The sequence below is a fragment of the Electrona antarctica genome (genome assembly GCF_951216825.1).
Source record: "Electrona antarctica genome assembly, chromosome: 15".
NCBI lineage: Eukaryota > Metazoa > Chordata > Actinopteri > Myctophiformes > Myctophidae > Electrona > Electrona antarctica.
Genome location: NC_136796.1, coordinates 18059532 through 18086886, shown reverse-complemented (window position 1 = coordinate 18086886; position 27355 = coordinate 18059532). Strand labels below are relative to the sequence as shown.

The 27355-nt window shown below is 43.6% G+C and overlaps 1 protein-coding gene across 3 annotated transcripts; it reads right to left on the bottom strand.

Annotated features, from left to right (window-relative positions):
* pkib (protein kinase (cAMP-dependent, catalytic) inhibitor beta) lies at positions 1 to 27355 on the bottom strand. 3 transcript variants are annotated; one of them, XM_079522654.1, is made up of 3 exons: positions 27174 to 27355; positions 2159 to 2326; positions 1 to 1570 (listed from the first exon to the last, which is right to left on the bottom strand). In XM_079522654.1, exons 2-3 carry the CDS (start codon positions 2304 to 2306, stop codon positions 1479 to 1481), a joined length of 240 nt encoding a protein of 79 aa, XP_079378780.1. In that variant the 5' UTR covers positions 2307 to 2326; positions 27174 to 27355; the 3' UTR covers positions 1 to 1478. The 3 variants fall into 3 exon arrangements, with proteins under 3 accessions (XP_079378780.1, XP_079378782.1, XP_079378781.1); XM_079522656.1 differs by lacking the exon at positions 27174 to 27355 and adding an exon at positions 4385 to 4394; XM_079522655.1 differs by lacking the exon at positions 27174 to 27355 and adding an exon at positions 3938 to 4239.

Below are 27355 nucleotides of genomic sequence, written 5' to 3'. Positions count from 1 at the left end.
CGATTCATGCTTTACCACAAGACGGCATAGAGCAGTGGTTCCCAAACTTTTTCATGTCAAGGTCCAGGACCCCCAAATTCACAGTAATGAGCCATTTGAAAATATGCCAAGGGTCCATTTGGTTCCATGTTGGGTACACACTCTGAGTTACAGACCCATAAGTGTCCATTTGGTTCGTAAGTATATAATTTAGCTGGGGACCCCCTGGAACTCCCTTAAGGACCCCTAGGGGTCCCCGGACCCCACTTTGGGAACCACTGGCATAGAGCACAGAAAACAGCAGGCCTACAAGCTCACAACACGCCGTGGGTGAGATTGTAGGTCAGCTTTTTTGTTTTGCGCGTCAGAGCAAAACTTTGTGGTTAGTGTACATTATCTGCCAGGCAGCGACAGCATGCATCCCTCTGTTTGTCGTAGTGTGTGTACTGTAGGTGGTCCATTCAAAATGTTCTGTGTACAGTTTCTGCCAGAATGGCTAGGCCATTTGGAAAATATCAAATATCACTATATTTCTACGCAAAAATAGCCAAACTAAAAGCATTGTGACACGTTTTGAGCTTTTCGATTGGCTGCTTTTAAACAAGCTTTTAGATCGGGTGCTATTTCCTACAAGATGTTTGACCATTTTTCAAATGATACATTAATAAGGCTTGAAGCGACTTACACCAGAAAAGGACAACAACACACTTGCCATATAATGATCTCCAACATCCCAGACAGTATATCTCTAGTGTCATATATCGATATAATACTGATATAACACCCAGCCCTATGCTCCAGGCATTGTCCCTTTGTTTGTCACCGTAGGGTAGTGGGCAGGTGGCGATCCATCGGTCCATTAAACCAGTGATTCTCAAACTCGTTTGGCTCAGGTGACCTAAATAACTTTTTTCATCCGGGGCACCCCCGAATTACATTGTTGCTTCATGGCACGATGCATTTATGTCATATTTACGTAAAAACGTTTATCCTTCCCGCTAAGACAGAGTATGTCACTAGGACAACTTGGGAGAATATCCGTTTCCATTATGCCAGATTGAAATAACTTTACACTTTACATTAAACCAATTGAACCCCAACATCCCTATTCTGGGAGGGGGGGAACAATCACCAAAATAGCAGTTTGCAAGTTGCAAGTTTATTTATTTATTTTCGGGTCCGTTATTCCGAATATTATCAAAGTATTCTGTAGCAACAACCCTGGCCACGGCACCCAGGTGCCACGCCACCCACTTTGAGAACCACTGCATTATACCCTGACACCGCACTCTTGCAGTTTAGCTCCTCTCTGTCCCACTGTCTCTGTCCATCACTGTCCCTCGACAGCTGCTGTGCTTCAAACATGGCCGCCGGTAGCTAGGCACACACACATACACACACCAACAGTCTGTCGAAGATTGCCTTTCCGTTCTCTCTCTTCAGTACAGTTCTTCTCGGGTCATCTTCTTCTTCCTACCCGGAGGTGTGTAAAGGCGTCCCTAGGATCCCGTGGTGTCGTCCGAGCTCTTCGGCGGAGCTGGGGGGCCCTCTGCCGTCGTGGTGGGGGACTGGGCTCCCGATCCGGGACCATCTGTACATAAACAAAATCAAAAAGGAGCCAGAATGTTGAACCACATCGTAGATCCTGTTGTGTCCCCCTATCTTGAGCAGATTTTCAGAACAAGATTGTCAGTAGGCCTGTCACAATTATTTGAGGCAATTGCAATTATTTCGTCATAATCGTGTCCATGTTGAAAAATGCGGAAAAAAGCGGAAATAGCTGCTCTACAAGTTCACAAAGCGTTACAAAGTATTTTTTAAAGCTATTTTCACAATTTCTATCTGTGGTCTGTGGAACTGAGTCAAACTAAATGTAATGCCTCAACTCGTAGTCTCCTACAATTCCAAGGTGCGGGATCCTCAGTTCAAAATAAAATATGATTGTTTTGGAGGGTCGCAGCCTGAAAAGAGAACCACTGCACTGAAGTACAGTACAGTAGATATAATAGACATGACATGACTTTGTCACATGCTGTCTCCATCGTGCCTCTATGATCCCAAAAGACCAGATCTACAAGCTGTCGACAGCCATGATGCAGTGCGTTGATAGCTTGTATGTCTAGTGCATAATCTGCCTAGTGAGTGGTGAGCAGACCACTGTACAAAGACCACGCTGTACCTTTGAGGTTGAGCTCGGCCAGTTTGAGGGGCAGGTCGGTGGGGCTGACCCCTGCCGGGGAGCCCAGGATGTCTGGCAGGGCGTTCCTTCGACCTGCGCGCTCGGACGATGCAAAGTCCAGCACAGGCTCCTGCACTACCTCGGTCATGTCAGGAACCAATCACCAGGCTGAGAGAGGACGGACGGACGGACAGACGCACACACGCACACACACACACACACACACACACACACACACACACACACACACACACACACACACACACACACACTTTCATTAATGAGAAAATCTATTACACACGCACGTGCACACAAGCCCCCCCCCCCACTGCAAATCAGCTTTACACGCATTAAGAACCAGATGTTCAATAGGACATAGAAAAACAGAAAGAGGTGTCATTGTTTTTGTTTACCGTTGCAGTGTATTTATATTATTAAACTTGTGAGGACATTAGCATTTTACAGCAATGACATTTGACAGTAATTTTATGATTGCCATTTTCACAATTTCCCGTACAAGATTCTATTTTTTTTTTACTTCAATAAAGGTAGCAATACAACACATACTGTGTTACAAGTAAAAGTCCTGTAGACCTATTAAAATTGTACTAATTATACTTACCTAACCCCAAACATATTTTGACCATAAAACAACCATTTATCTTCAGGTAAATGGTTATAGGTAGAGAAAGAGAGCTCTAAAGTCAGATTACTGTATATAATATAGCATTCGATTCTATAGCATAGCAAGTTATATTAAATGATTACTTCTCTCAAATTCTTTATTTAAGTAAAAGTATCAATACTACAATATAGACATACTCGGTTACACATAAAAGTTAAAAACATGGTTGCTATATATGTATTTTTTTTTCTTTTACAAGATTTCATGCCATTTTCTTTTTTTATTATTTACTATAGTCCTACTAGACCCCAGGAAATTACATCTGGCCACAAAAGATCACGGGATACTGAATATGGAGGATCCAATCAATGTAGTTAATATTTAGTCACAAGCGCTTACTTTTCACTAGTTCAATATGACCTAATCACCGGTCACCGCCTCGCCTCCCGTATTATGTGATGAAGTGTCTTTGAGCAAGGCATTTTACTTTTATTTTCTGTGTGGAGTGTAGCACCCCGGTACCGTCTTAAAGGGAATAACGGGGTGTTTGAGTTTGTTAACTTAACCTCTGTACAACCCTGTATTTATAGAATAAACCACAAGGCTGAATAACTTGACTTTAACTGCAAACTAGCAGATCTACAAGCTCAGTATACCTATTTTAAAGAAATATACCAGACCACACTTTAAATGTAAATCAGATTTACTGATAGGGTTAATAAAGTTATTGTTTTTACAAATGTGTTTAACCCTTTTTAAAATGGTAAAGAAAATAATAACACATGAAATATACAATACAGTAGACAATACAATACAAGAATGGTAAACCCTTTTTAGAATGAACCAACAATAGGCCTTGTAGGCCTTGTAATATAACCAATTAGGCACAAGCCTTTAATCCAGTGAAACCAAATAAACTCTACCTATTGTAGAGTCCCTTAATTACCTTCAATGAAACCAAACACTCTTGACTTGGCTTAAAATAAAATATCAAAAACCCAACTCTCACAATCTTTAGATTTCGTACCAAAATCCCTCTTACATGACTTTAACCAAAATCAGATTACTATTCCTAAATAGCAGATACAAAATACAAAGTACTCTAGTCTAAACACACAGTGGGCCCACACTCATGCACACGCGCACACACAAACCAACGGTGCAGGCCTGATCGTGGTGATGGTGGGGTGATGATGATGATGATTTAATCCTCCTCAGTCCTTGTTGATGTTGAGCAAAAGTCCTACTCACAGTTCTTTGTCAGATCTGTAGAACAGTTCGTGAGATGGTGAGATGTGATGAAGCCGAGCAGACTGCAGGAACGTCGAATCCTCGTCAGGAACACACTCCAAAACACAGTCTTTTAGAATGAGCAAAAGTCTCCTCTTGTTGAGAAACTACACGCTTTCTTCACTCAGTCCAAGCACATGTTACTTTACCACTCACTTAAGACTTCTTATAACTCACTCAAACAAAACAGACACAAGAATCATGCACTGTGCATCAAACTATCAGAAAACTTCCACTTCACTTCTGTCTCATGTCAACCTGTGTCAGGTCATACACACTCTGGTGAAACTGTCCAGTAAAGTTCCACTCACTCAATATTCTCTCTCCTCCCCACTTCACCCAATTGAGAAACCCCCAATCAGAACACATCACATGATCATACACCAATCAGAATGAAGAACTCCAGTACCTGGTTAACTGTCTCATTTACTCTTGGCTCAGTAAACTCATTAACCCTGGAACACACCTGTTTAACATTGCACCTCGTTATTGGGTTTTTTCCACAGTCTCTCCTGTGCATTTTACCCTTTAACTGCTATGAACGGCATGCATCGTTTTACACATAAGTCTTGTACTAAAACCTATTTATTTAGAGATCTATTTATAACAGACAACTTTTTATTAAAGGCATACATTTTTAACTTAGTCAACTGTTTTAGAATGACTTGTACTATGTATTAAAATATAAGAATAAGGCTAAGGGCATGAAATAACCACTGGGCTACACCCTCCCCCTTCTTAGATTTTGATGTCCTCATCAAATGACATGGCATTAGACTATTTGCAGCTTTTTCCTCCTTGTAGTACAATCGGGACATCTGGCCATGGGATGACACCACACAGTGTTACATAAACGGTCTGGATCCAAGTTGGTACTGCACTGTACAAGTGCTCCTTTACTCAGTATGGACCAGGATTGAGTGGAAGGTTGTCCCAACTCATCATAAGTGAACCGATCAACTGGTCTCCGCTCCCTCCGTGGGAGTCTCTGTGGGGACTCTTCAGTGTCAACAGTTAACTGAGGGTTATCAATTCCTTCTCCCTTTTCTAGACCTTTGTCCACCACAGGGTCTAAGGGGACTGCATCATCTGCAGGTTCCACTTCAGCGACGGCAGGTTCCATAGCCCTCGCATCTTCCATATCCTCATCAAGAGGAAGTGAAACTTGAGACTCATCAATTATGGGATGTACTTCCTGAACAGGGTGTTCGGGTAGTGTAAAAGACTCATTCCCTGTCTCATGGTCTCCATCCATAACTCTTGGTTGAGACATGTCCATGTCTTCATCCTCCGAGTCTGACGATGTCAAATCTGGTAATCTTTCATCACTTTGTGCTGTCTGGGTCACTGTCAGTTTGTCTTGTGACCTTGTCACAGCCTTTGGAGCAGGCTCCAGTTCATCAGTGTCGACTGGTAGTCGAACCAAGTATCCAATTGGCAGCAGGTGATTCCGGTGGACCGTTTTCACCTTTCCAGTTCCTCTTTCCGGCTTAATTGTATAAACTGGTAGATTCGGCATCTTACTGACCACTACATAAGGCACATGTCTCCACTTATCCTGCAACTTGTGTTTGCCAGTTAATCCAAAGTTTCGGAGCAAAACTCTATCTCCTTCTTCCAACACTTGATCTCGTACTCTTTTATCATGTGCTGTCTTGTTCATCTTGAATGACACTTGAAGAACTCTGTCTCCAAGGAGGCATCCATTCAAGCAAGCAATGGCCATGGCTGCTTCGTCATGGCAAGTCATGGTGATGAAACCAAAACCCTTGCACTTGTTGGTATTGTAGTCTCGAATCACCTTGACATTGGTGACGGCACCAAAGGGTCCAAACATCCGCCACAGGATATTGTCGTCGGCATCTGGAGCCAGGTTGTACACAAAGATGCACCAGCCAGTGTCCACGTACCCAGGGATGTGGATGCCATCTGAATTAGTTATGCCATTGAGGGCCATAGGGGAGAACCCGCTGAAGCATGACACTTGCTCAGCGAGGGGCCCTGTGTACATCTGGGAGAGAAGCAGTTGGCCATTCTTCTGACTGAAGTTGTTGGCGAACTTCACCTTGATTGGCTCTGTGGCACCGGGAGGCTTCTCGCAGTTCAGAGTCTTGATGGCCTCCTCGGCTTCCACTTTCCAGTCAAACAGGACAAAACCCACCCCTCTGGAGACGCCGATCATCGAGTCTACTAGAATGCGGGAGCTGATGATGCCTCCGTACTTGGAGAAAAGCTGCTCCAGTTCCTCCTGAGTCATGGTCTTCGGAAAACCACTGACATACAGATTGGCATCTCTGATGGAGGCTGAACTTGGGCGGGCGTATGATACCTTGAGGGTCTTGGTCTGAAGGCTCAGGCCATTAAAGGTGCTGATGGCGGTTTCTGCATCTTTCGGGTCCAAGTACTTCACTAATCCAAACCCTAGACTCTGTCCTGTTATCCTGTCTTGAACAACTTTACTGGACTCTAATTCCCCAATGCTCCCAAACAAGCTCTTCATCTCCTCCTGGGTAATGTTTTTGGGCAGATAGTTGACTATCAGGTTAGTTTTACTTTGGTCTTTGCTCCCTGACTCTACAGGAGAGGTACAGTTGTTGGTTGAGGTTTCAGAGGGACCTGGCCCTTTGCTTGTGTTGCTGTAAGTTGGGACTGCCTGCCCAGTCCAAACCGACTCAGCAACCATCGTTAGAGGTTTTGAAAACTGCTACTTTTAGAACTAAAATAAGCTAAGGGTTTTCTTTCTTTCTTTTTTTAGATATGAGATTTACTGATAGGGTTAATAAAGTTATTTGTTTTTACAAATGTGTTTAACCCTTTTTAAAATGGTAAAGAAAATAATAAAACATGAAATATACAATACAGTAGACAATACAATACAAGAATGGTAAACCCTTTTTAGAATGAACCAACAATAGGCCTTGTAGGCCTTGTAATATAACCAATTAGGCACAAGCCTTTAATCCAGTGAAACCAAATAAACTCTACCTATTGTAGAGTCCCTTAATTACCTTCAATGAAACCAAACACTCTTGACTTGGCTTAAAATAAAATATCAAAAACCCAACTCTCACAATCTTTAGATTTCGTACCAAAATCCCTCTTACATGACTTTAACCAAAATCAGATTACTATTCCTAAATAGCAGATACAAAATACAAAGTACTCTAGTCTAAACACACAGTGGGCCCACACTCATGCACACGCGCACACACACAAACCAACGGTGCAGGCCTGATCGTGGTGATGGTGGGGTGATGATGATGATTTAATCCTCCTCAGTCCTTGTTGATGTTGAGCAAAAGTCCTACTCACAGTTCTTTGTCAGATGTGTAGAACAGTTCGTGAGATGGTGAGATGTGATGAAGCCGAGCAGACTGCAGGAACGTCGAATCCTCGTCAGGAACACACTCCAAAACACAGTCTTTTAGAATGAGCAAAAGTCTCCTCTTGTTGAGAAACTACACACTTTCTTCACTCAGTCCAAGCACATGTTACTTTACCACTCACTTAAGACTTCTTATAACTCACTCAAACAAAACAGACACAAGAATCATGCACTGTGCATCAAACTATCAGAAAACTTCCACTTCACTTCTGTCTCATGTCAACCTGTGTCAGGTCATACACACTCTGGTGAAACTGTCCAGTAAAGTTCCACTCACTCAATATTCTCTCTCCTCCCCACTTCACCCAATTGAGAAACCCCCAATCAGAACACATCACATGATCATACACCAATCAGAATGAAGAACTCCAGTACCTGGTTAACTGTCTCATTTACTCTTGGCTCAGTAAACTCATTAACCCTGGAACACACCTGTTTAACATTGCACCTCGTTATTGGGTTTTTTCCACAGTCTCTCCTGTGCATTTTACCCTTTAACTGCTATGAACGGCATGCATCGTTTTACACATAAGTCTTGTACTAAAACCTATTTATTTAGAGATCTATTTATAACAGACAACTTTTTATTAAAGGCATACATTTTTAACTTAGTCAACTGTTTTAGAATGACTTGTACTATGTATTAAAATATAAGAATAAGGCTAAGGGCATGAAATAACCACTGGGCTACAGGAGTTTGCATGTTCTCCCCATGTCCCCTAGGGTAGATAGATACCCTCACAAAAAACATGCAGTAATCCTGGTCTCTAAACTGCCTCCCCCTGGCCAGCCAGGGCGCCTGATGGAGGGGAACGTGTTCCTTCCACACGCTACATCCAGCCGGGGAAACTCCCCCCTGTCAGGGGAAAAGAAGCAGCTTGGACTCCTCATGCGCTTGGACTCCTCATGCATAGAAGGAAGCATGAGGAGTCCGTTGCTCTCCCCAGGTTGTCAGAGGAAGCGTAGTGCACTGCCCAGGATTACATTAGATAATTGACACTGGGTGAAAAAATGGGTTGCAAAATCGTGGGATAAAAATGTAAAAAAAAAAGGAAAAAGAAAGAAAGAAAGGCATTTTACCACCACTAACTGCTAGACCCCAGGAGCTAACCATCTGGATGAAGCTAAAAAGTGAATTTCATCTGCAGGACCACCAATGGCTCCCTTTGTCTCCCTTTCTGAATGCTATTTATATCTATGTTGATTACCCCTGGACACACACGCACGCACGCGCACGCGTGTACACACACACACACACACACACACACACACACACACACACACACACACACACACACACACACACACACACACACACACACACACACACACACACACACACACACACACACACACACACACACACACACACACACACACACACACACACACACACACACACACACTGGCCATGAGATCAGACAGACACAGCACCCATTTCAACCATAAATCTTTCCTGTAGTGTGTGTGCGTGCGTGCGTGTACGATCTTATGGTCCGCTCATGGCCACAACAGTGACAGACACAATTACATCACCTGCCACACAGTATCTCACACACGTGCGCACACAGCGAACCGCTGTTGCCATGACAATGAGAAGAAAATACACCTCTGGCGGGCAAACATGTGAGTTTTTTGTGTGTTGTTGTCGAGCAAAGACTCATTTCTGTTCCCTTTGCTCGATAAGGCAGGAGATAACAGTCAAGTGTTCCTTTACGCACACACACACACACACACACACACACACACACACACACACACACACACACACACACACACACACACACACACACACACACACACTAATCCCCCACCCCCACCCCCAAACACACACACACACACACACACACACACACACACACACACACACACACACACACACACACACACACACACACACACACACACACACACACACACAGGGTGGCATTTCCTCTCAAACCCGCAAATATGAGGTGAGAGCAAGATGGCCGCTGTGTGAATAGTTTTCGACAGAAGATAGCACAGAAGATAGATTGAAACACCTCAATCTAAAGGCACCCATTACCTATCTTATACAGAATCGCCCTGTCACTGCTGTCCTGCTAAAATTGTCAATTTATCCGGTGCAAGTGTTCAGATCTGATGTTTCCTACTATCTTTGAAAGTATATTTGAAAATATTTGGAGATTTTTAACCTATAACCCATACCTGTGTGGAGTTTGCATGTTCTCCCCATGTCCCCTAGGGTAGGTACCCTCACAAAAAACATGCAGTAATCCTGGTCTCTAAACTACCTCCCCCTGGCCAGCCGGAGCGCCTGATGGAGGGAAAAGGAACTGGTCAGAATAACGTGTTCCTTCCACACGCTACGTCCGATCGGGGAAACTCTCCCCTGTCAGGTGAAAAGAAACAGATTGGACTCCTCATGCATAGAAGGAAGCATGAGGTCAGTCCGCTGCCCCCCCAGGTTGGCAGAGGAAGTGTAGCGCCCAGGATTACATTAGATAATTGACACTTCTTTCTAATTATTTGTTCGGCCCAAAACATTGTGTTTATTGTCATGATTTGTCACGACAAGAGTTGGCTTTGTCCGCGGCGTAAACGTCTTTAAATAAATACTTTTTGAAAAGTCTATGAGGAAAATGAACAGGGAATTATTGAGGGGGTGGGACTGCGACGCTCTGCAGGGACTACCAATTGCGCCTTTTGACGCTTATTTTCGTATGTCAACTGCGTCCAGTTTACCCTCATAACACTCCTAAACTAAAAAGAAAATGGAAATGGAAAATTCACTGGCTTATGCAGCTTTTTGAATGCTAATATCTCGGATTCTTCTCTTTTTTTTAAGATATTTTTTTTGGCATTTTGCCTTTATTGATAGGGTACAGTAATTAGACAAGAAAGGGGGAGAGAGATGGGGAGTGACACACGGCAAAGGCCGTCGGGCTCGGGAGTCGAACCCGTGGCACGCCGCCCGGCTGGCTTTACAAAAATTATGTTTTGGGTGGATTAAATGACAATCGCGAGATATGTTAAATAGTGGATTTTTACTTCCTGGCTCAGTGGTTTCCGGCCAAAACGGCTTTTAATTTAAGAGCCTTGCTCATTGAGATATAATGTATGGCGCCACTCTAAGCCACTAGATGGCGGTCAATGAGTTACATTTAAGTCAATAAACACTTCTCAACTGTCAATTAACATGTTCAATATCTCTATCCATCCAGTATATAGCTTGTAACAGCGGCCCTGTTTCCATAGCAGCCAGAGGGTACACATTGCACTTTAGGATTATTTGGAGGTGGGGGGTTCTGTCAAATAAACTAATCACAGGGATGGGGGGACAGAGGGTGGGGGTCTAAAACAAGAAGCATGTAATCCCCCTCCTGACATCATGTATTTGTTCACCTCAAACTTGAGTCTCAGGCTCTGTGTAAACATGATTTCCTCTGTAGCCTGTCAGCACAGGCACTGTTCCATCCTAATCCCCCACCCCCACCCCCACCCCCAAACACACACACACACACACACACACACACACACACACACACACACACACACACACACACACACACACACACACACACACACACACACACACACACACACACACACACACACACACACACACACACACACACACACACACAGCTTTACGAGTTTAGGGATGATGATGATACTCCACACAAGCGGATGACACGCACGCACGCACGCACGCACACACGCACACACGCACACACACACACACACACACACACACACACACACACACACACACACACACACACACACAGAAGTGTTTGTGCAGCCTGATCACGTGCTCCTGGTGCATGTAAGATTTGCTGTTGATGTTAGGCTGGCACAAGGTCTGGCATATGTGTGCGTGTGTGCGTGTGTGTGTGTGTGTGCGTGCGTGCGTGTGTGTGTGTGTGTGTGTGTGTGTGTGTGTGTGTGTACACATACACACACGCCCGCATGCACAGACTGTGCAAGATTAGAAATTCCTAGACAGCTGAATTTCCTTGCATGGAATGGAAATCAGGTGACCTTCCATTGGCATGAGCTCACGGTGTGTGCAGGCTGGTGATGCCTGCACAGTGAAGCCTGTATGTGAGGCTCTATGTCAGTGGTTTTATCTCAACCTGTGTGGCCGATTTTAACAACATATTAATATCGTTAGTTCCATTGATCCCAGCTAGGACACATTTGATTGATCATTACAATAAACACGCTCTGAATGCCCGTCTGACCACTTTGTCCCGCGTGTAGTGGTCAGATGGGTGGGCTGCGAACGCTTTCAAAGATTTGCAAGTGGGCCGTTATACAGAAAAAAGTGGTTGATAACCACTACTGCCTTTGTGTGAACTAATAGCCCTGTGAGACTCTGGCTCTCTCAGCCTCTGTCCCAATTTACACCTTGTTCCATAGAGGAGCTGCAGAGATAGACACTTCTCTCCTCCTCTCGGGGTGTCTCGGACGTACGTGCTCCCATGCTGTTAGAATGATGACATGCACAGAGCACTTATCTGGCTCCTTCAGGCCATGCAGGCCGTGTGAGTTCACTATGTGTCTGTCTGTCTGCCTCTCTCTGTCTGTCTACCTCTCACTCTGTCTGTATATGTCTGTCTCTCTCTGTTTCTTTTAATGTGCCTTTTGCTCTGTCCATTGTGTTGAAAAATACCCATTCGCACATGGTGAGACCTTAGGACGGTGATAGAAAATCTGTGTGTCTGTGTGTGTGTGTGTGCGCGCGCGCGTGTGTGCGTGCGTGCGTGCGTGCGTGCGTGCGTGCGTGCGTGTGTGTGGTGTGTGTGTGTGTGTGCGCACGCGTGCCTCTCTTTTCTTTTGTGCCTTTCTTGCTCTGTCCATTGTGCTGAAAACACTCATTCCCACATGGTGAGACCCTTAGGTGAGAGAAAGTCTGTGTGTCTGTCTCCATGTCTCTGAAGAGATCTATCTCTCTCTCTCTCTCTCTCTCTCTCTGCCTTGTGTTGCAGAGAACTGGTGTGAACAGCTGTTTGAAGGGATATAATCTCGGGACCCTATTATGTTGTGGCATTAAAACAATCTAGCCCTGCGTTGACTGTGAAAGGTTTCAGAAAGGTCTCTTACACAGATCAAATGGTAAATGGTGCATTTATATAGCACCTTTATCCAAGGCGCTTTACAGAGATTGTGCATTACATTCACCCATTCACACACCAATGGCATTGGAAACCATGCAAGGCACCAACTAGCACATCAGGAGCAATTAGGGGTTCAGTGTCTTGCTCAAGGACACTTCGACAGTAACTCTGGGGGAGCCCGGGTTCAAACTGGCAACCTTATGGTTGCCATCCAGGCACTCTACCCCTGAGCCACCGCCACCCCGATCAACAGATGTCAGATCTAGCTTTCTATTAAATAAAATAAAAATGACATACACGTTACTGTATGTCATTGTCAAGTAGGTACTAAATGATAGCAGGCGCATGGGGGAGAAAAGTAAGTAGCATTCATATATGAATGTAATATGAAGGAATAATGTAATCCCTGAGACTATTTTACACATTGGCACTACTGAAGGAAGCGTGGTTTCATTATAGGCAGGGTGTACGGTATATAAATAGCCCAGGTAGTAATTAGTGTCATTAACAAGCGGCTCATCACTGATGAGCGAAGGGAAGAGACGCATGGGCCTATGAACGCGGCGTTCTTTTTGGTCACTTTTCTCGCTGTCTTCGAATGACCCTTTAGCTCTGGGGCTATCCTTCTATCGAAAGGCTTTCATAGCGGTGGGATGTGAAACTTTTTAGTTTGAGGTGAAATAAAGGAGATTTCCTTTTTTTATTTTGGAATTTGGAATTTTTAGATTTTGTTGACATGTATTCAATTCTTTAGAAAATGAAGTGAAATATTGTGAAATCTTGTGAAATAAAAATATTAATAAACATTATTGTAGGAAACAAAAACAAAAAAGGCATATATACACATGACCCATAAAAAATGGGTCCCCGCGTGTTTCCACCCAGTGTTTGGAAATTGCTGGTGTAACGTACCTGCTACTGTATGTGTGTCAGTGGACATGATGGCTAACACTCTTTATCGTCCAGCATCATTTGGAATCATTAATCAGTGTGCCCAGCGATTTGCAGCTTCAGAGCCCATTTCAAGGTGACACGACGCCATCTTGGTTGTGCTAGATATCATAGCATGTAGCCAAAAGACCCCCGAGAGGATCGACCACCACCGGAGGTATGACCGCGATGGGCCGTCAAAAACACAATCTTTTGTTAGAATTGGAATCATTGATTTAGATTAAGAGTTATTCACGTTTTAAGATTTTTAATCCCATTCATTAAAATGGAGCTGGACCACTTTGGATGACGGACTAGCCGGAAATGACATCGAATGTTGCCCAAAAGACGCTCCCAGGCTGTAGACTGGTGCGCTCTGTTATGAAACGTCTTTTTTTTTATCCCATGATTTTGCAACTAATTTTTTGTCAGTGTCAATTATCTAATGTAATCCTGGGCGCTACTCTTCCTCTGCCAACCTGGGGGGCAGCGGACTGACCTCATGCCTCCTTCTATGCATGAGGAGTCCAAGCTGCTTATTTTCACCTGACGGAGTAGTTTCCCCGGTCGGACATAGCGTGGAAGGAACACGTTATTCCGACCAGTTCCTTTCCCCTCCATCAGGCGCCCCGGCTGGCCAGGGGGAGGTAGTTTAGAGACCAGGTTTACTGCATGTTTTTTGTGAGGGTACCTACCCTAGGCCCTAGGGTAGGTTCTCAACGTTTTTGGCCAGGGACCCCCGGAAATGCTTTGGCAATGTCTCGGGACCCCCGCCCCGCCCCCTCCCGACCCCCAATATAAATTGACTGCTACAATAACCTTAAACCATTTTGGGCGGGAACCCCTTTTGGTGTTTTAAGCATTGTTATAATTTAGCTATTGAAAAATAGCAGATCTACAAGCTCATAGCGCGCCACCGAGTGGCGCTCTACGAGCTTGTAGGTCTGCTATTTTTGAAAAATCGTGAAAATAAAATTTAAAAGAAAATCTTTTTTTTTTTTTTAATAATTTGGGGACCCCCTAAAATAATTTGGCGACCCCCCCGAGGGGTCGCGACCCATGGGTTGAGAACCCCATGCCCTAGGGGACACGGGGAGAACATGCAAACTCCACACAGAAAGGCCCTTTCACCAACCCCGCCTCGGGTATGGGCACTGATGGCGCGGGGGAGAGAACATGCCCCCAGCGCCAACAGCGTCCCCAATGGGAATCGAATCTAAAAGACGAAATGGTCTGTCTTTTGATTAAAGGTGTAGTGAAATGGCTTTTTGGGCATTTTATTTTTAAGTTTCAGCCTCAGATGGCAGAATCTTAAGTTTTCTGAACCAATCAGAGCGTCGCATCCCTCCAGGCTATGGGGACGTAGGTCCGTCTCATGCACGACCACATGCACGCACAATCGCACATGCACAGTGGTTTGTTTACAAGTGACAGAGAGACGGCAGCAAAGCCAGGGGGTTATCTCTAACCTGTACACAACCTATATACATATTTTAGCGTGATGATTAAGTTTAAAACGAGTACTACACTGCCTGGATGTCATCTTGAATGAGATTAAAAACGGAGTAGCTGTGTTTTGACAGACGTGCAGCAATGGGAACCAAACGGGTGAGCTTCATTTGTATTGGCTTTTATTGATGTATATCTCTACACGCCATCACGCAGCACGTTTTCGTTTTAATTACATATTTATTTTTATGGACTTTTGATATAAAAACACACAGAAATGAGAATTGTCCCATTGTTTTGGCATCCATTGTTAGGTGTGCCCATATGATGACCACGGATATGCTCTAAAAGTGTGACAAATATTTGTCATTTCACTACACCTTTAATCTCTGTCTATGGCGACGGGCGTAATTATTTAATAGGACGGAGACCTCTGTCTGAGGCGATAGTGTTAATGTCCAGTGATAGGGACACAATAACTTGTGTAACCGATCTACTGTATGTGACAGTGTGGACATGATGGTTATCATCTAGTGATAGGGAGCTCACATTGCGTCACATCGCCACCCATTGTGAGCTTGCAGATCGGCAATTTTGAACGGCCAAAATGTATATTGGGATGAAGTTGTTGATGTATATTTTATAATAATAATCAAAATCTAGAAAGTTACTAGTAACTAAAGTTGTCAAATAATTGTAGTAAAATTGATTGTGCACCTTAGAAACATCTATAATATTATTATTATTTTTTCAATGATATGGTCTATTCTCGCTTGGATTATTTACAATGCCCTGTATTCTGGTCTCAGCCCAATTATCCTATAGCCATCCAAAATGAGAGAGAGATGGTATATTTGTATTTCTGTCCAGGGAACACAATTTGTTTTATGGCTTAGTCATCTGGGGAATTTAAAATACTACAAGCCTCCTGACTTTTTTACCAGTCAAAAGTGATACACTTTCACTTCACGCTTTTTGTCTTGCCACTGTAATAGTTACAAACAGCATACAGCAGCTAATTGCAAAGTGCAAGCAGATGTATAACCTCACACTGACACTACTCAAACTGAATGGCCATTCATATTAGGGCATACTGAGATAAAGTCCACGCCGGACCCCCATCTGAAAATCTTGTTAAAATGTAGGGTTAAAGTGGTTTTCTGGGGACCGCCTGTCTGTGTGTGATCACGCTGCCTAATAGCTTCATTATTTTGGGCTTGTTTTCATAGACGTCACCGGCGCTTGTTTCTCTTGCACAATCTGGCAACGCTGGGCTCTGTCCATCCGTGGGAAGCAGACACTAATTGACAGTCCCCATTGAAAAGCCATTGAAATGATAATTGTAGCTTTCTGCTCCTCCTCTGGCATAGCAGGCTCTCAACTAAACAAGCTCTTCATACACACACACACACACACACACACACACACACACACACACACACACACACACACACACACACACACACACACACACACACACACACACACACACACACACACACACACACACACACAATTACACTTGATCAATGTTTTAGGCAGGGCTGTCACGATTATTCAATTTTTCCAATTTTTTTGATTAACTGCCACTTAAATAATTGTGATTAACAATTTAAGTGTGTTTCTGTCATTATAGAACATTAGAACATCATGAATACAATTTACATATCTATTTGGCTTTTGGGCTTCATAAACAAAAGTTGCACAGGGCAGATGTGGCAAATCTGTACTTTCCAAAAGACATGAATACTGGAAATAGCCGATCTGCTATTTCCATTATTTTTTAAAAGGTTTGAAAATATATGAACATTTCTTGCGACTGCAGGTCGCATTTACTATGAAAAAACTATGCAATTCCCGAATTTCCCGTCAGTCAGTCAGTGTATCACTCAAAATCCCCATATATGGGAAAGCCCCCATATATGGTGCCCAGGTCTCGTGACATCACTATGACATCTGATGTCATAGTAAATGTGATCTTCTGTCGCAATTAAGCCCATATATGGAGATCTCTGATGTCATCAATATTGGCCAGCAACTCCACATCTGACCTCAAACCTCAAACCCTTAGATCTACATATATGGATATATGTCAGAACCTCCATATGTTGATCCTTCCCCATCCATCCTTCCTCTTTGATGTCTCCCTTTTGACTGATACCTGTCCATTCAAAGTTACCGGTATTAGTGCAGCCGCACCCGGCAGCCGGAGAAAACTAGAGTTCTCAGGCCCGAAGATTACATTACATAGATACATAGTCTGGATTTTCGGTGGTTAGGTGACCACCGGACTACAACATGACGTCACGAGCCGCGGTGAAGAGCAAACCACCGCCACCGCCCCAGCCCTTCTCTCTGTTTTTACTCACCACCGCTCAACGTTATTTCAGCTCCGGTGGTCAGCTCACCACCGGAGTGGTGGTCACCTCACCACCGAAAATCCAGACTATGAATAGGCCTTAAGGCCCGGCTCCGCTACCACCCTTAGATCTCCATATATGGAGCTGACCTGTTCTGACATTCCATATGTTGATCTGACCTCATCAAACCCTAGCTGTACACTCAAGACATGCTCCTTATATGGCCAGTACAGAATTCATTCCATGTTGATCTGACCCCCCATGCCAAAGCGCCAGCGCCCGCCCAGCAGTCTGCCGTCAACGAGGCGGATGCGTGCACGCGGGTCGCTTCTCGCCCTTAGGCGTCTTACTGGTAACATGGAAATGAATATGACGTATGCAAAAATATATTGTTATCTTATCTATCTTAAATGCACCACGTCTCTACTTGTGTACGTCTGTAATGCACATAACTTGGGAACCGTTCACCCCATAGACTTCAAATTCAACACACACGTTGCACACCCCCGCAGGGAGTGCAGTGCCCGGTGTCGATTCGGTCGGACCCACGGTTGTCCAGAACCCCCACAAAAGGCCTCTGCCAGGGCTCTGGACAGGACCCCTGCCAAGGGTCCATATATGGAGCTGGCCTGTTCTGACATCACAAATATGTTATGACAACTGCATAGACGTGGGCATGCCTGACAAAGAACTCCATATATGGGCATAGAGCTGGCCTGTTCTGACATCACAACACTTCATATTTGGGCATGCCTGACACAGAACTCCATATATACAGTAGGAACAAAGGGACACAGAGAGACAGATACCGAAATCTCCATATATGGGCATAAAAGGGACACAGACATAATAACTGGGTGGGGCATTCATTTCCAACTTGCATCATTCCAAGTAGGCCAGCGCCCAACGGGCACCGCTCTAGTCTCAAATAATTGCGATTAAAGGCAATTATGTAATAATTGTGACAGGCCTAGTTTTAGGATGGCAATTTTATGAAAAGGCATTTTTACAACCATGAAGCCAAAACTAAAAAGCTTACAACTTGTAATCTATTTTCGGTGCACGACACCAATGTGCAAGTCAAATAGGCATAACTCCAACAATGAGTCCTAAAACTAACCTCTAAATGTCTAATCCAAACCTTCCTAAACCAAACTGACTCTAAACAAGATTGATTAAATCAATTAATTACCAGCTGCATTATTATTATCTGCGGGGTTCCGCTATAACTGCCTCTGTGTCAGTTTCAGTGCAGAAGTTTAGGTAAAGGAACCAAAATTCTCTAAGGCAGAATTATTGTGTTCTGAGTCGTTTGTTTCCGCCCGGACATATTTGTGGTGCGCACATACATCAGCCAATGAGAAAACCAGCTGGACTACAGGACTAGAGGACTACTGGACTAGCTTGCACATCGATTATAGACTCAGCTTGCTATTGCATAGCAGCTGGTAAAAAGCAATATTTAGTTAATATAGCTAGCATCACAATCATTTTATACTTTGGCTATAAAAAATAAATTGCAGCTACCGGTAGACAAGCTCATAGCATAACTGCTCATATAGCATAACTTCGTGCCAAGCTTTGATTGATTGATTGATTGATTGATTGAAGAATTTATTAACAGTTTGCAGAATTACAGTACATTTCAAGCACAAACTCAATACAAAGGCTGTTAACTGTGAGTGGACGACCCAATTAAGCATTACACTTGTTTCCAATAGGGTCCACCATGTTCAAATCATCAAAACATTTAGAGACGTACAAATAGACACTTCTATAGACAGAACAGGAATTCATCATAAAGGAGGTAAAAAGGGAAAAGAAATATATACAGTGAGGGGAAAAAAGGGGGGGGCGGGGGGGGGGGGGATTCAGATTTTACGGGGGCCAGTTTCTGGCTATGAGCTTGCCTTGTACATATCAATTTGGGGGTTCTTGACATGAAATGCGTTACACGCACGCACGCACGCACGCACGCACACACACACGCACACACACACACACACGCGCACACACACACACACACACACACACACACACACACACACACTGAAAGCTACAAACTGACGCCCAGAGCATTATCATTCTGATCATCTGGCTGTCTCAGAGAGTGTGACATTTCTTGCGAGTCACAACGGTAGCAGACAGAGATGAAAGCAGCATGGTCAAATGGCAGCGGGCCATATAGGTCACACGATAAAGGCCATAAACACTGATTTGGTGACGTTTATGGGGTCCGGTCGATACAGAGCAATAATGACTGACCAGCGCCATTATCTCCCTCCATGTGACAACCCGTGAGTCGATGTGACCTGGATTCACAGCGCTGTGCAGACAACCAGTGGTGGACCAGTGGTGAAAACAAATGTTTTCCTTTCTTTTTTTACTTAAGTAAAAGTAGCAATACTGCAATGTATAGACATACTCTGTTACGAGTAAAAGTCCGGTAATCAAAATGTACCAAAGAACAAGTACTCATTATGTATGTGCTGTCTGCTTTGGCAATGTAAACGTATGTTTTCTCATGCCAATAAAGCCCTTTGAATTGAATTGAATTGTATGTCCCATTTCACAAGTTTCGGCTATCCACACTGAAGAAGACTGGATAGCCGAAACGTTTGTCCATTATTGTAAAGACATGGAGATGAAATAAAAATAAGTTATATACCGTAAGTCCGTAACTCACTCTTGTCAAACTGAGTGTGACTTATTTAAACATTATGATGGCACCATTTCTGTCTACTCACTCTGTGTCCCAGAAGAGGGCTATGGACAGTCCAGAAACCATGCCTACCAATGGCATCATCGATGGGGATTCAAAATTATTGTAAACATTAGCTTTTCTCATCCTCAGACATTAGTGTGATAAAATAGATGACATTGCTCTGTGGAAGGAACTGAGTGAGTAGTGTCATCTTACTGTACGACTTTGAGCATTAGTGAAGACCAATTATACGAAGGCAGGTTGAAAATGGGTGACATGATCCATTTAGACCTAACACGTTATTATTATACCTTTCAATACAGGAACACCTTTGTGTAACATTAGCTGTTGCTATATATATATATATATATAGTCGCTGTCAGTGTGGAAACCTCATATTTTCAAAACCATTTCTTCCCATTCCCATCCCAATGGGAAGAAAAGTGAGTTTGTAGATCGGCTGTTTTCACTACTTTTGCTTTACACTCAAAACGAAGTAGGTGATGAAACAAATGTTTCACAAACGTTGAACATTTGAGATACAAGGTGTCTGCCCAACAGCTATGACGATATATTACCATCTCTAGGCCTAGCCAATGTGATTTATGCCGTAGCCTAAAGGCCTTTTCAGACGGGGAGCGAGTGACACGCCTAGTTATTCATTTTCAATGAGAGGCTTGCGTTTATTTTGGATGTGCGGAGAAGTTGAGGGCCGATTACGCAAGCATATTTTCACGGGCACGGTCCCGTGAAATTGCCGTGCGCGACTGCGCGTGCTCGCTTCATGCACACACCCACGGGCGACTAGACCTGTAGTGATTGTAGTGAGCTTTTTTTCCACACTACGTATCCCGCACACCTCATGAGCAGTCCTGTCGCAGACCTGTTGTTGATCCAGGCGACAACACATGTGTCACCCACTCCTTGTCTGAAAGGCCCTTAATTATTTCTTTCCCATGTCCGTATATATACGTACCCCGACGCTAGGGGTACGTATATAGCTACGTCATATCCCAGGTCTGTATATATACGGACCCCAATGTATACTCGATGTATACTCTAGTCTATATAATGGTTGAGTCCCACTGCAGCGTTTAACATTGGTCCGGTTCCTATGGCAACGCCCCACCGCTCCAGCTATGGGATTGAACATATAATCACAGTGTAAAGCAGTTGAAAGCCGTTTCGGATTTAATTTCTGCAATTTGTACTCCCGCCATGTAAAAGCTTCTGACGAAAGGTAAACAGTGTGTGCTTGTTCCAATGATACTCGAGTGTGTGTAGCGTCCGTCTTTTAAAGTGAACGCGTATGGTGGCACCTGGAACTGGGGTTTATGCTAACAGCTAGCCGCAATAAACGAGTTAAGAGATGGAATTGTAAGATGAAGAGACATAAGGCTGATAAAGTGAATACTAGAAGAGTGATGTTGGCACTCCTTTTCCGCAATTGACATTTGCTATCTCCAGTCGTCTTGATTGATGCACTAATTAATTTGGTCCCCACTCCTTTGGGGTGTTTTCTTGTCACTGTGCATTTGGATATATACGTTAAATATGTCTTGTACGTTTTAGGAGCAGTGGATGCCATTAATACATACAGCACCCAGGGAGCAGTTGAGAGATAAATGTCTTGCTCAAGGACACTATGACATTGACCGGGGGGGGGGGGGGGGGGGGGCAAAACGGGGAGCTTCTATTTCCGACCTCTCTGCCCGTTCAGATGTTTCGCAGTAATTGAAGATTTTCCTAAAATGTTCAAAGATAGCAGATCTACAAGCTATTTTGAATAGTGTCACATACATTACATACGGTATTCGCCTAATAACAATTATTTTAGATAATCACAATTATTTTCCAGACGTTTTGAATGTTTTTTTTTTGTGGAAAGGTATCAGTTATTTCCACTATTACAATATTTCGAAGGTATACAATTACTAAACATGTCAGTGCAATTATGTGTATGACAACTAATCATCACCTAAAATGTCATAATCGTGACAGCCCTATATGTTGCACCTTCTTTTGGTTCCAGGAGTGTTTTCTGCTCAGCAAACCTTGGAGAGACAAGGTTACTTCAAGGGCCGATGGTATGTGCACCATCTGTGAGCCAAATCACTCTAGAATGTCAATGAAACACTGGCACATAAACAGCTCTATTCCAAGACGAAGGGTAACTAGGTTTAGCCTACAGTAGTTAACCACTCCCCCTTTGAAATCACATAAAGCAAAGCAAAGCAAAGTTACTATATTTACCCAGGGTAACTGGACTAAGCATCAGATACTTGTTTACAGCCAGGCCCTGCTCATAGAACATTTCATGGTAGTGGTTCAATGCCTTGCTCAAGGGCACTTCAGCGGTGGTAATTTTAACGTGCCGGTCCGGGGATACGAACTGGCGACCTTCCGGTATCAAGACCGCTCCGCAAACCGTTCGGCTACCGCTGCCACATTTCATTCATTGAATGAAACCTAACTTAGAACCTTGAATGCAATGTGATTTCAAAAGGGGAGTGATTCACCAGGCTAAACCTAACCTAGAACCTTCCATAACCTGAAACCTAACAGAACTTTAATGTTTTGTTTTTTTTCGGGTTTTTTTCACGTTATATTTATAACCACAGCCACCACTGTAGGGAGACGTACACACCATTGAGGAAACAGCCAATCTACAAGCTTACGGCACATCGCAATACTACTTGTTGTGAGATTAAAGATTGGTTATTTCACTATTTTAGAAAGTAATAAATTGTTACCAGAACTAGATTTGGTTCCGTTCTAGATTCTTGGAACCTTGGTGCTTTCACGGAATCCGGCGGCCATTTTTTGGCTCCCGTTCCGAACCAACTTTTAGGGTTCTGAACCAATTCATTTTCAGTGGAAACACTCTGAACTGGTTCAATATTAAGCAGGAAGAAAGAACCAAACCGGTTCAACCCCTGTGGAAAAGGGGCCTCTTGTCTAGTGTCAGACAGGAAACCCAGCTGTACGTAGCATAAGGACACAAATCCAGAACCTGGGACAGTTCACTTAATTAATTCTTGTAGACAGACAGCCAACAAAAGCAATAACACACGACAACATCCATTCCATCCCTATAGCCTGCTCTTGTCCTCAAATGCAGCCTCTACTACAAGCCGGGAAGGGGAGGTCATTTGCCTCAAGGGCCTTATATAATAGCACCATGGGGGGGGGACCAACACGTCTGTACTCTGTACAACCAGTAAGACGCCCTGAGGTCGCGCTGAAACAACAGGGCGAGGTTCCACTGAAACAACAGAGCTTCTTAATACGGCACAGTTGAGAAGCAGGAGTTCAACTATTCATCTGGTGTCAGTGAGGTCAGATGTAGAGTTGCTGGCCGGCTCCATATATGCAGATCTAGTATGTCAAATATGGTTCCAAATATGGAGATCCCTGATGTCATCAATATTAAGCCCATAAATGGAGCGTGTCACAAGGCGTGATGTCACAAGGCGTGATGTCACGAGGCATGATGTCACGAGGCGTGCATGGGACCCTGATCTACATTAGCTCAGAGAGCATACGAATGAGAACCAAAATAGGCTCTATATGCACAGCAGCCACATTAGAAAGAAATTGGGCTTCTTCTTTACTTCCTTCACAGGTGTAACCAATTGTGCTAATTAATAATGTTCCATTTAGTGTAGTACAGTGGTCCTCAAGCTTTTTCATTTCAAGAACCCCCATAACTCTGGAGTGTACAAATGAAACCATGGTTCCTTTTGTACACTCTCAAGAAATACACCCGTAAGGGGCCTGTTGGAACCCCCGCCGGAACCCTGAGGGTACCTGGACCACACTTTGAGACCCACTGACTGGTACAGCAGTACGGAAGTGCAAACGTGCGCTCAATGTTAAACCCCAGCTGCACAGGGTTTCCTTGTCATAAATCCACGGGTCGGCCTGCAGTCCCCACTCTGACCAGTAGGGCCGAGCGCTTCAACGTTGGAGAGCCTCCGTGGGGGCTTGAGTATAATTGATGAAGACCTGTGAAGGAAGTATAAGAAAGAGGCCTAATTCCTTTCCAATACGGCTGCTGTGCATAGAGCCTATTGACCCTTGAGAGTGTATACAGGCCTACAGATGGAACGAACCACTCTCTCCTCCTCTAATGTGTGCCTTGCCAGGCCGGGATGATGATGAGAGGTCATTTGTGTCCAGAGCCTTTTATGGCAATTAAATTGTAACAGCTGAGAGGGCAATTGCCCCGTCACCCGTGGTGGGGGGGGGGGGGATGAATCAACACAATACTGTTGATTCATCTAGTGACCATTATGATGACAGATTTCACTGAATTCTTTATTACAGTGGTATTCAACCCTTTTCATATCAAGGCCCATTATTTATTTGGCATTTGAGCCACGGCCGGACCACCACCATTTGATGAGATTTAGCCTCGCAGACCAAAAACTAAAGAATATTTTGTTATCATTGGATACGATTTCATCCACAATTCCATGCTGTATTGATGTGGTACCAATACATAATACGAGAGATTACAGGCAAACGTTGATCAAAATAACAATTATTTTACATTCTGTAATGTTGTAGACTTCTTGAAAATGTATGTACAGGTCCACATTTGGTCCTTGGACCACAGGTTGACAACCACTGCATTATTAGTCAGAAATGTAAACAACACGTGGTACAGTCAGACAGAAAGGCTCAGTCTACAGCAGGGGTAGACATTAGGCAACCTTAGGCACTGGTGCCAACATTGGCACAGCAAAGAGTGATCACTGGCACGTGTGAGAGAGAGAAGATTTTTATTTTAAAACTAAATATTTAAAAAAAAAAGGTTTAGTCGGAAATTAAGTCCAGTCTCATGATCACATGAGTATGCAAATTACATCCTGCATATAATTCCACATTCATTCAAACTCACATTCATTGAACTCTGTCCAGGGAGAGACTCTGGGAGATAGTGGGTTATTGAGTCTAATAATCAATCATACATCCTGATGTGAAAGAAGATATTTTTAAACAAGAAGAAAAATAAATAAATATTGCCATGTGTATGGACAATCAAAATCAGATGGACACTGACTATTAAGAAAATAAACATGGAACTTAATGTCAACTAGAAAAAGTGCCCTTCCGGGCACAGGTCTCCACCAGGAGGATAGGAGTGTGTGTGATGTTTGGCAAAATGTTTAGGAGGATGTTTTTTTTTATTTGTTTTTGCAACAATTTTCTTCATTTTGTTGAGGAAATGCAGAGCCAGATCACTCATAGCATCTCTAAGGATAGAATTCTGGATGAGCAGGACATGTGCAGCATTTTGTACAAAACGGGCCACTCCTGAAAACTTTGGAAGGCAATCTTAGCCAATCAGTGTACAATCTGAGAAATCCAACAGACTCGTCTTGATCACATGACTACAGAGATCATGTGTACCGTTTGCCATTTCTTCATACGCCTTTGATAGCAATTGGATGATTTGAGGCATTTTGTTCCAAAAATGTGTTTTGCAAAAATCAACCTGTTGGTGGCGCTATAACAGGCCAATGTGAAAAGGGTGGGATATATTCCTCAGCCTAGTAAGAAAATGTGTGAAAGATTTCACGTAAATTGCATGCTGCGTTCATGATTTGAGGCTTTTGTTCAAAACGGGGCAATCTTGCAAACTGTGAAAGCCAATTATAACCAATTAGGATGGAATATGAAATATGGGACAGATCCAACTTGAGCACATGACCATAGAGATACTGTGTAACGATTTGTGAGATTTTTGATCAGAATCTGGAGGAGTAATATCAAAAAATGTGTTTTACAAAAGTCGGCCTCCTGGTGGCGCTATAAAAGGCAGATGCGGAAAATGCAGGTCAAAGGTTTGTCCTCGGCCTCTGGGGAGTGTGCATGCAACGTTTCACGCAGATCGGTGCAGTTTTAGGTAACAAATGTGAAAAGCTGCCTCATGGTGGCGCTATAACAGGCCGTTCTGGAAAATGTGGGGCAGAGGTTCATCGTTGGCATCCAGGGAGTGTGTGTGCAAAGTTTGGCATCGACCGGGTTAACGGTGCCGGAGATTAGCTGTTCACAGACGGACGGAAGGACGGAAGGACGGACACACGGACGGAGTGCAAAACATACTCTCTCCCCATGCCTTCGGCCTGGTGGAGACAAAAAGGTTGCCAACCCCTGGTCTACATGCAGTCTACGGTATGGGGGCAGTGGTGGACACCATGCTGTACATTTTTGGAGGGTAGGCCTACTTTTGTTTTAAAGCTCACGATCTGAGAACCCTTCGCGTTAGTCAAAGTCTATCTGCAGAGACTAGCAAGCTCATGACTTTCACTCTGCTACATTTCAAATGTAAATATTGTAGCCTAGGCTACTTTTTGTGAATTAAGAAAATGTACTTTGTAATGTGTACTTTTGAATAGGCCTATACTTGGTTCTATACACTGTCCACCACTTACCACTGTGGGTAATATGGCTGTAATATGTAGCCATTCAAATACAAATAAAAACACCTATTTGCCAACGCCTGTATTTGCCACAGTTGTAGCCTACACCACATCTAGCTTTTTAAGCTATAACAAATTGCATCCACCCTTGACTGGATAGTTGCATTAGGCCAATACGTTAATAACAATAATAAATAGCTAGCCCATGTGTGTTGCACATGCATATTCGGCCAATAAGCCCCAAACCGAGAGACGACAGCATGGCAACCAAATGCACTGAGCCTTTATCTAATAGCCTACAGTTGCATTACACTTTGACAATATGTAGTAGGCTATGCATTAGATTAGCCTACTGTCACTGTTGCGATGTTGTTGTTCTTCATTTCTGTGTCAATGTAGACAAAGAATAAACACCATTCATTCTTCCCATTACGTCTAGATAATTCATATTCTAAAATCAATGTCATTATGGATACATGCATTTAATAGCCTACACCTGTGGAGTGTGTAGCCTATTATAAGCGACGGGGTTGTCGCTCGCCGACAAGAGAAAATCTCCAAGCCATAAAGCGACGCGGAACGGTGGCTTTATTATAGCTTGGATATCTGCTTTTGCCGACAAGCGACACATACCGCCGTAAAATGACTAATACATATTTTATAACGCTATGGTAATAAATTATGTTTTAAACGGATTACGGCATGTGCGCAATAACGATAAAGGAATGGCACTCACCAAATGCGTTGCGTGCGCCTTGAGGGAAAACAAAACAAAGCGTGTTTCCAAAAGTTGGAACTATCCTCCGCTCACCATCTTCTCCTTGTGCGTGAAATTATTAATTCTTGCATGCATTAGGACTCATTTTAACATGAATATAATGACTATAGGCCTACTGTTAACTATACGGCTGACATTCG

Excerpts from the sequence above, each read along its gene's own strand:
- pkib (XM_079522654.1), bottom strand. The coding sequence starts at position 2,306 with ATGACCGAGGTAGTGCAGGAGCCTGTGCTGGACTTTGCATCGTCCGAG. Across the intron at positions 1,571-2,158 it reads GGCCGAGCTCAACCTCAAAG|ATGGTCCCGGATCGGGAGCC; the intron begins GTACAGCGTGGT and ends GTTTATGTACAG.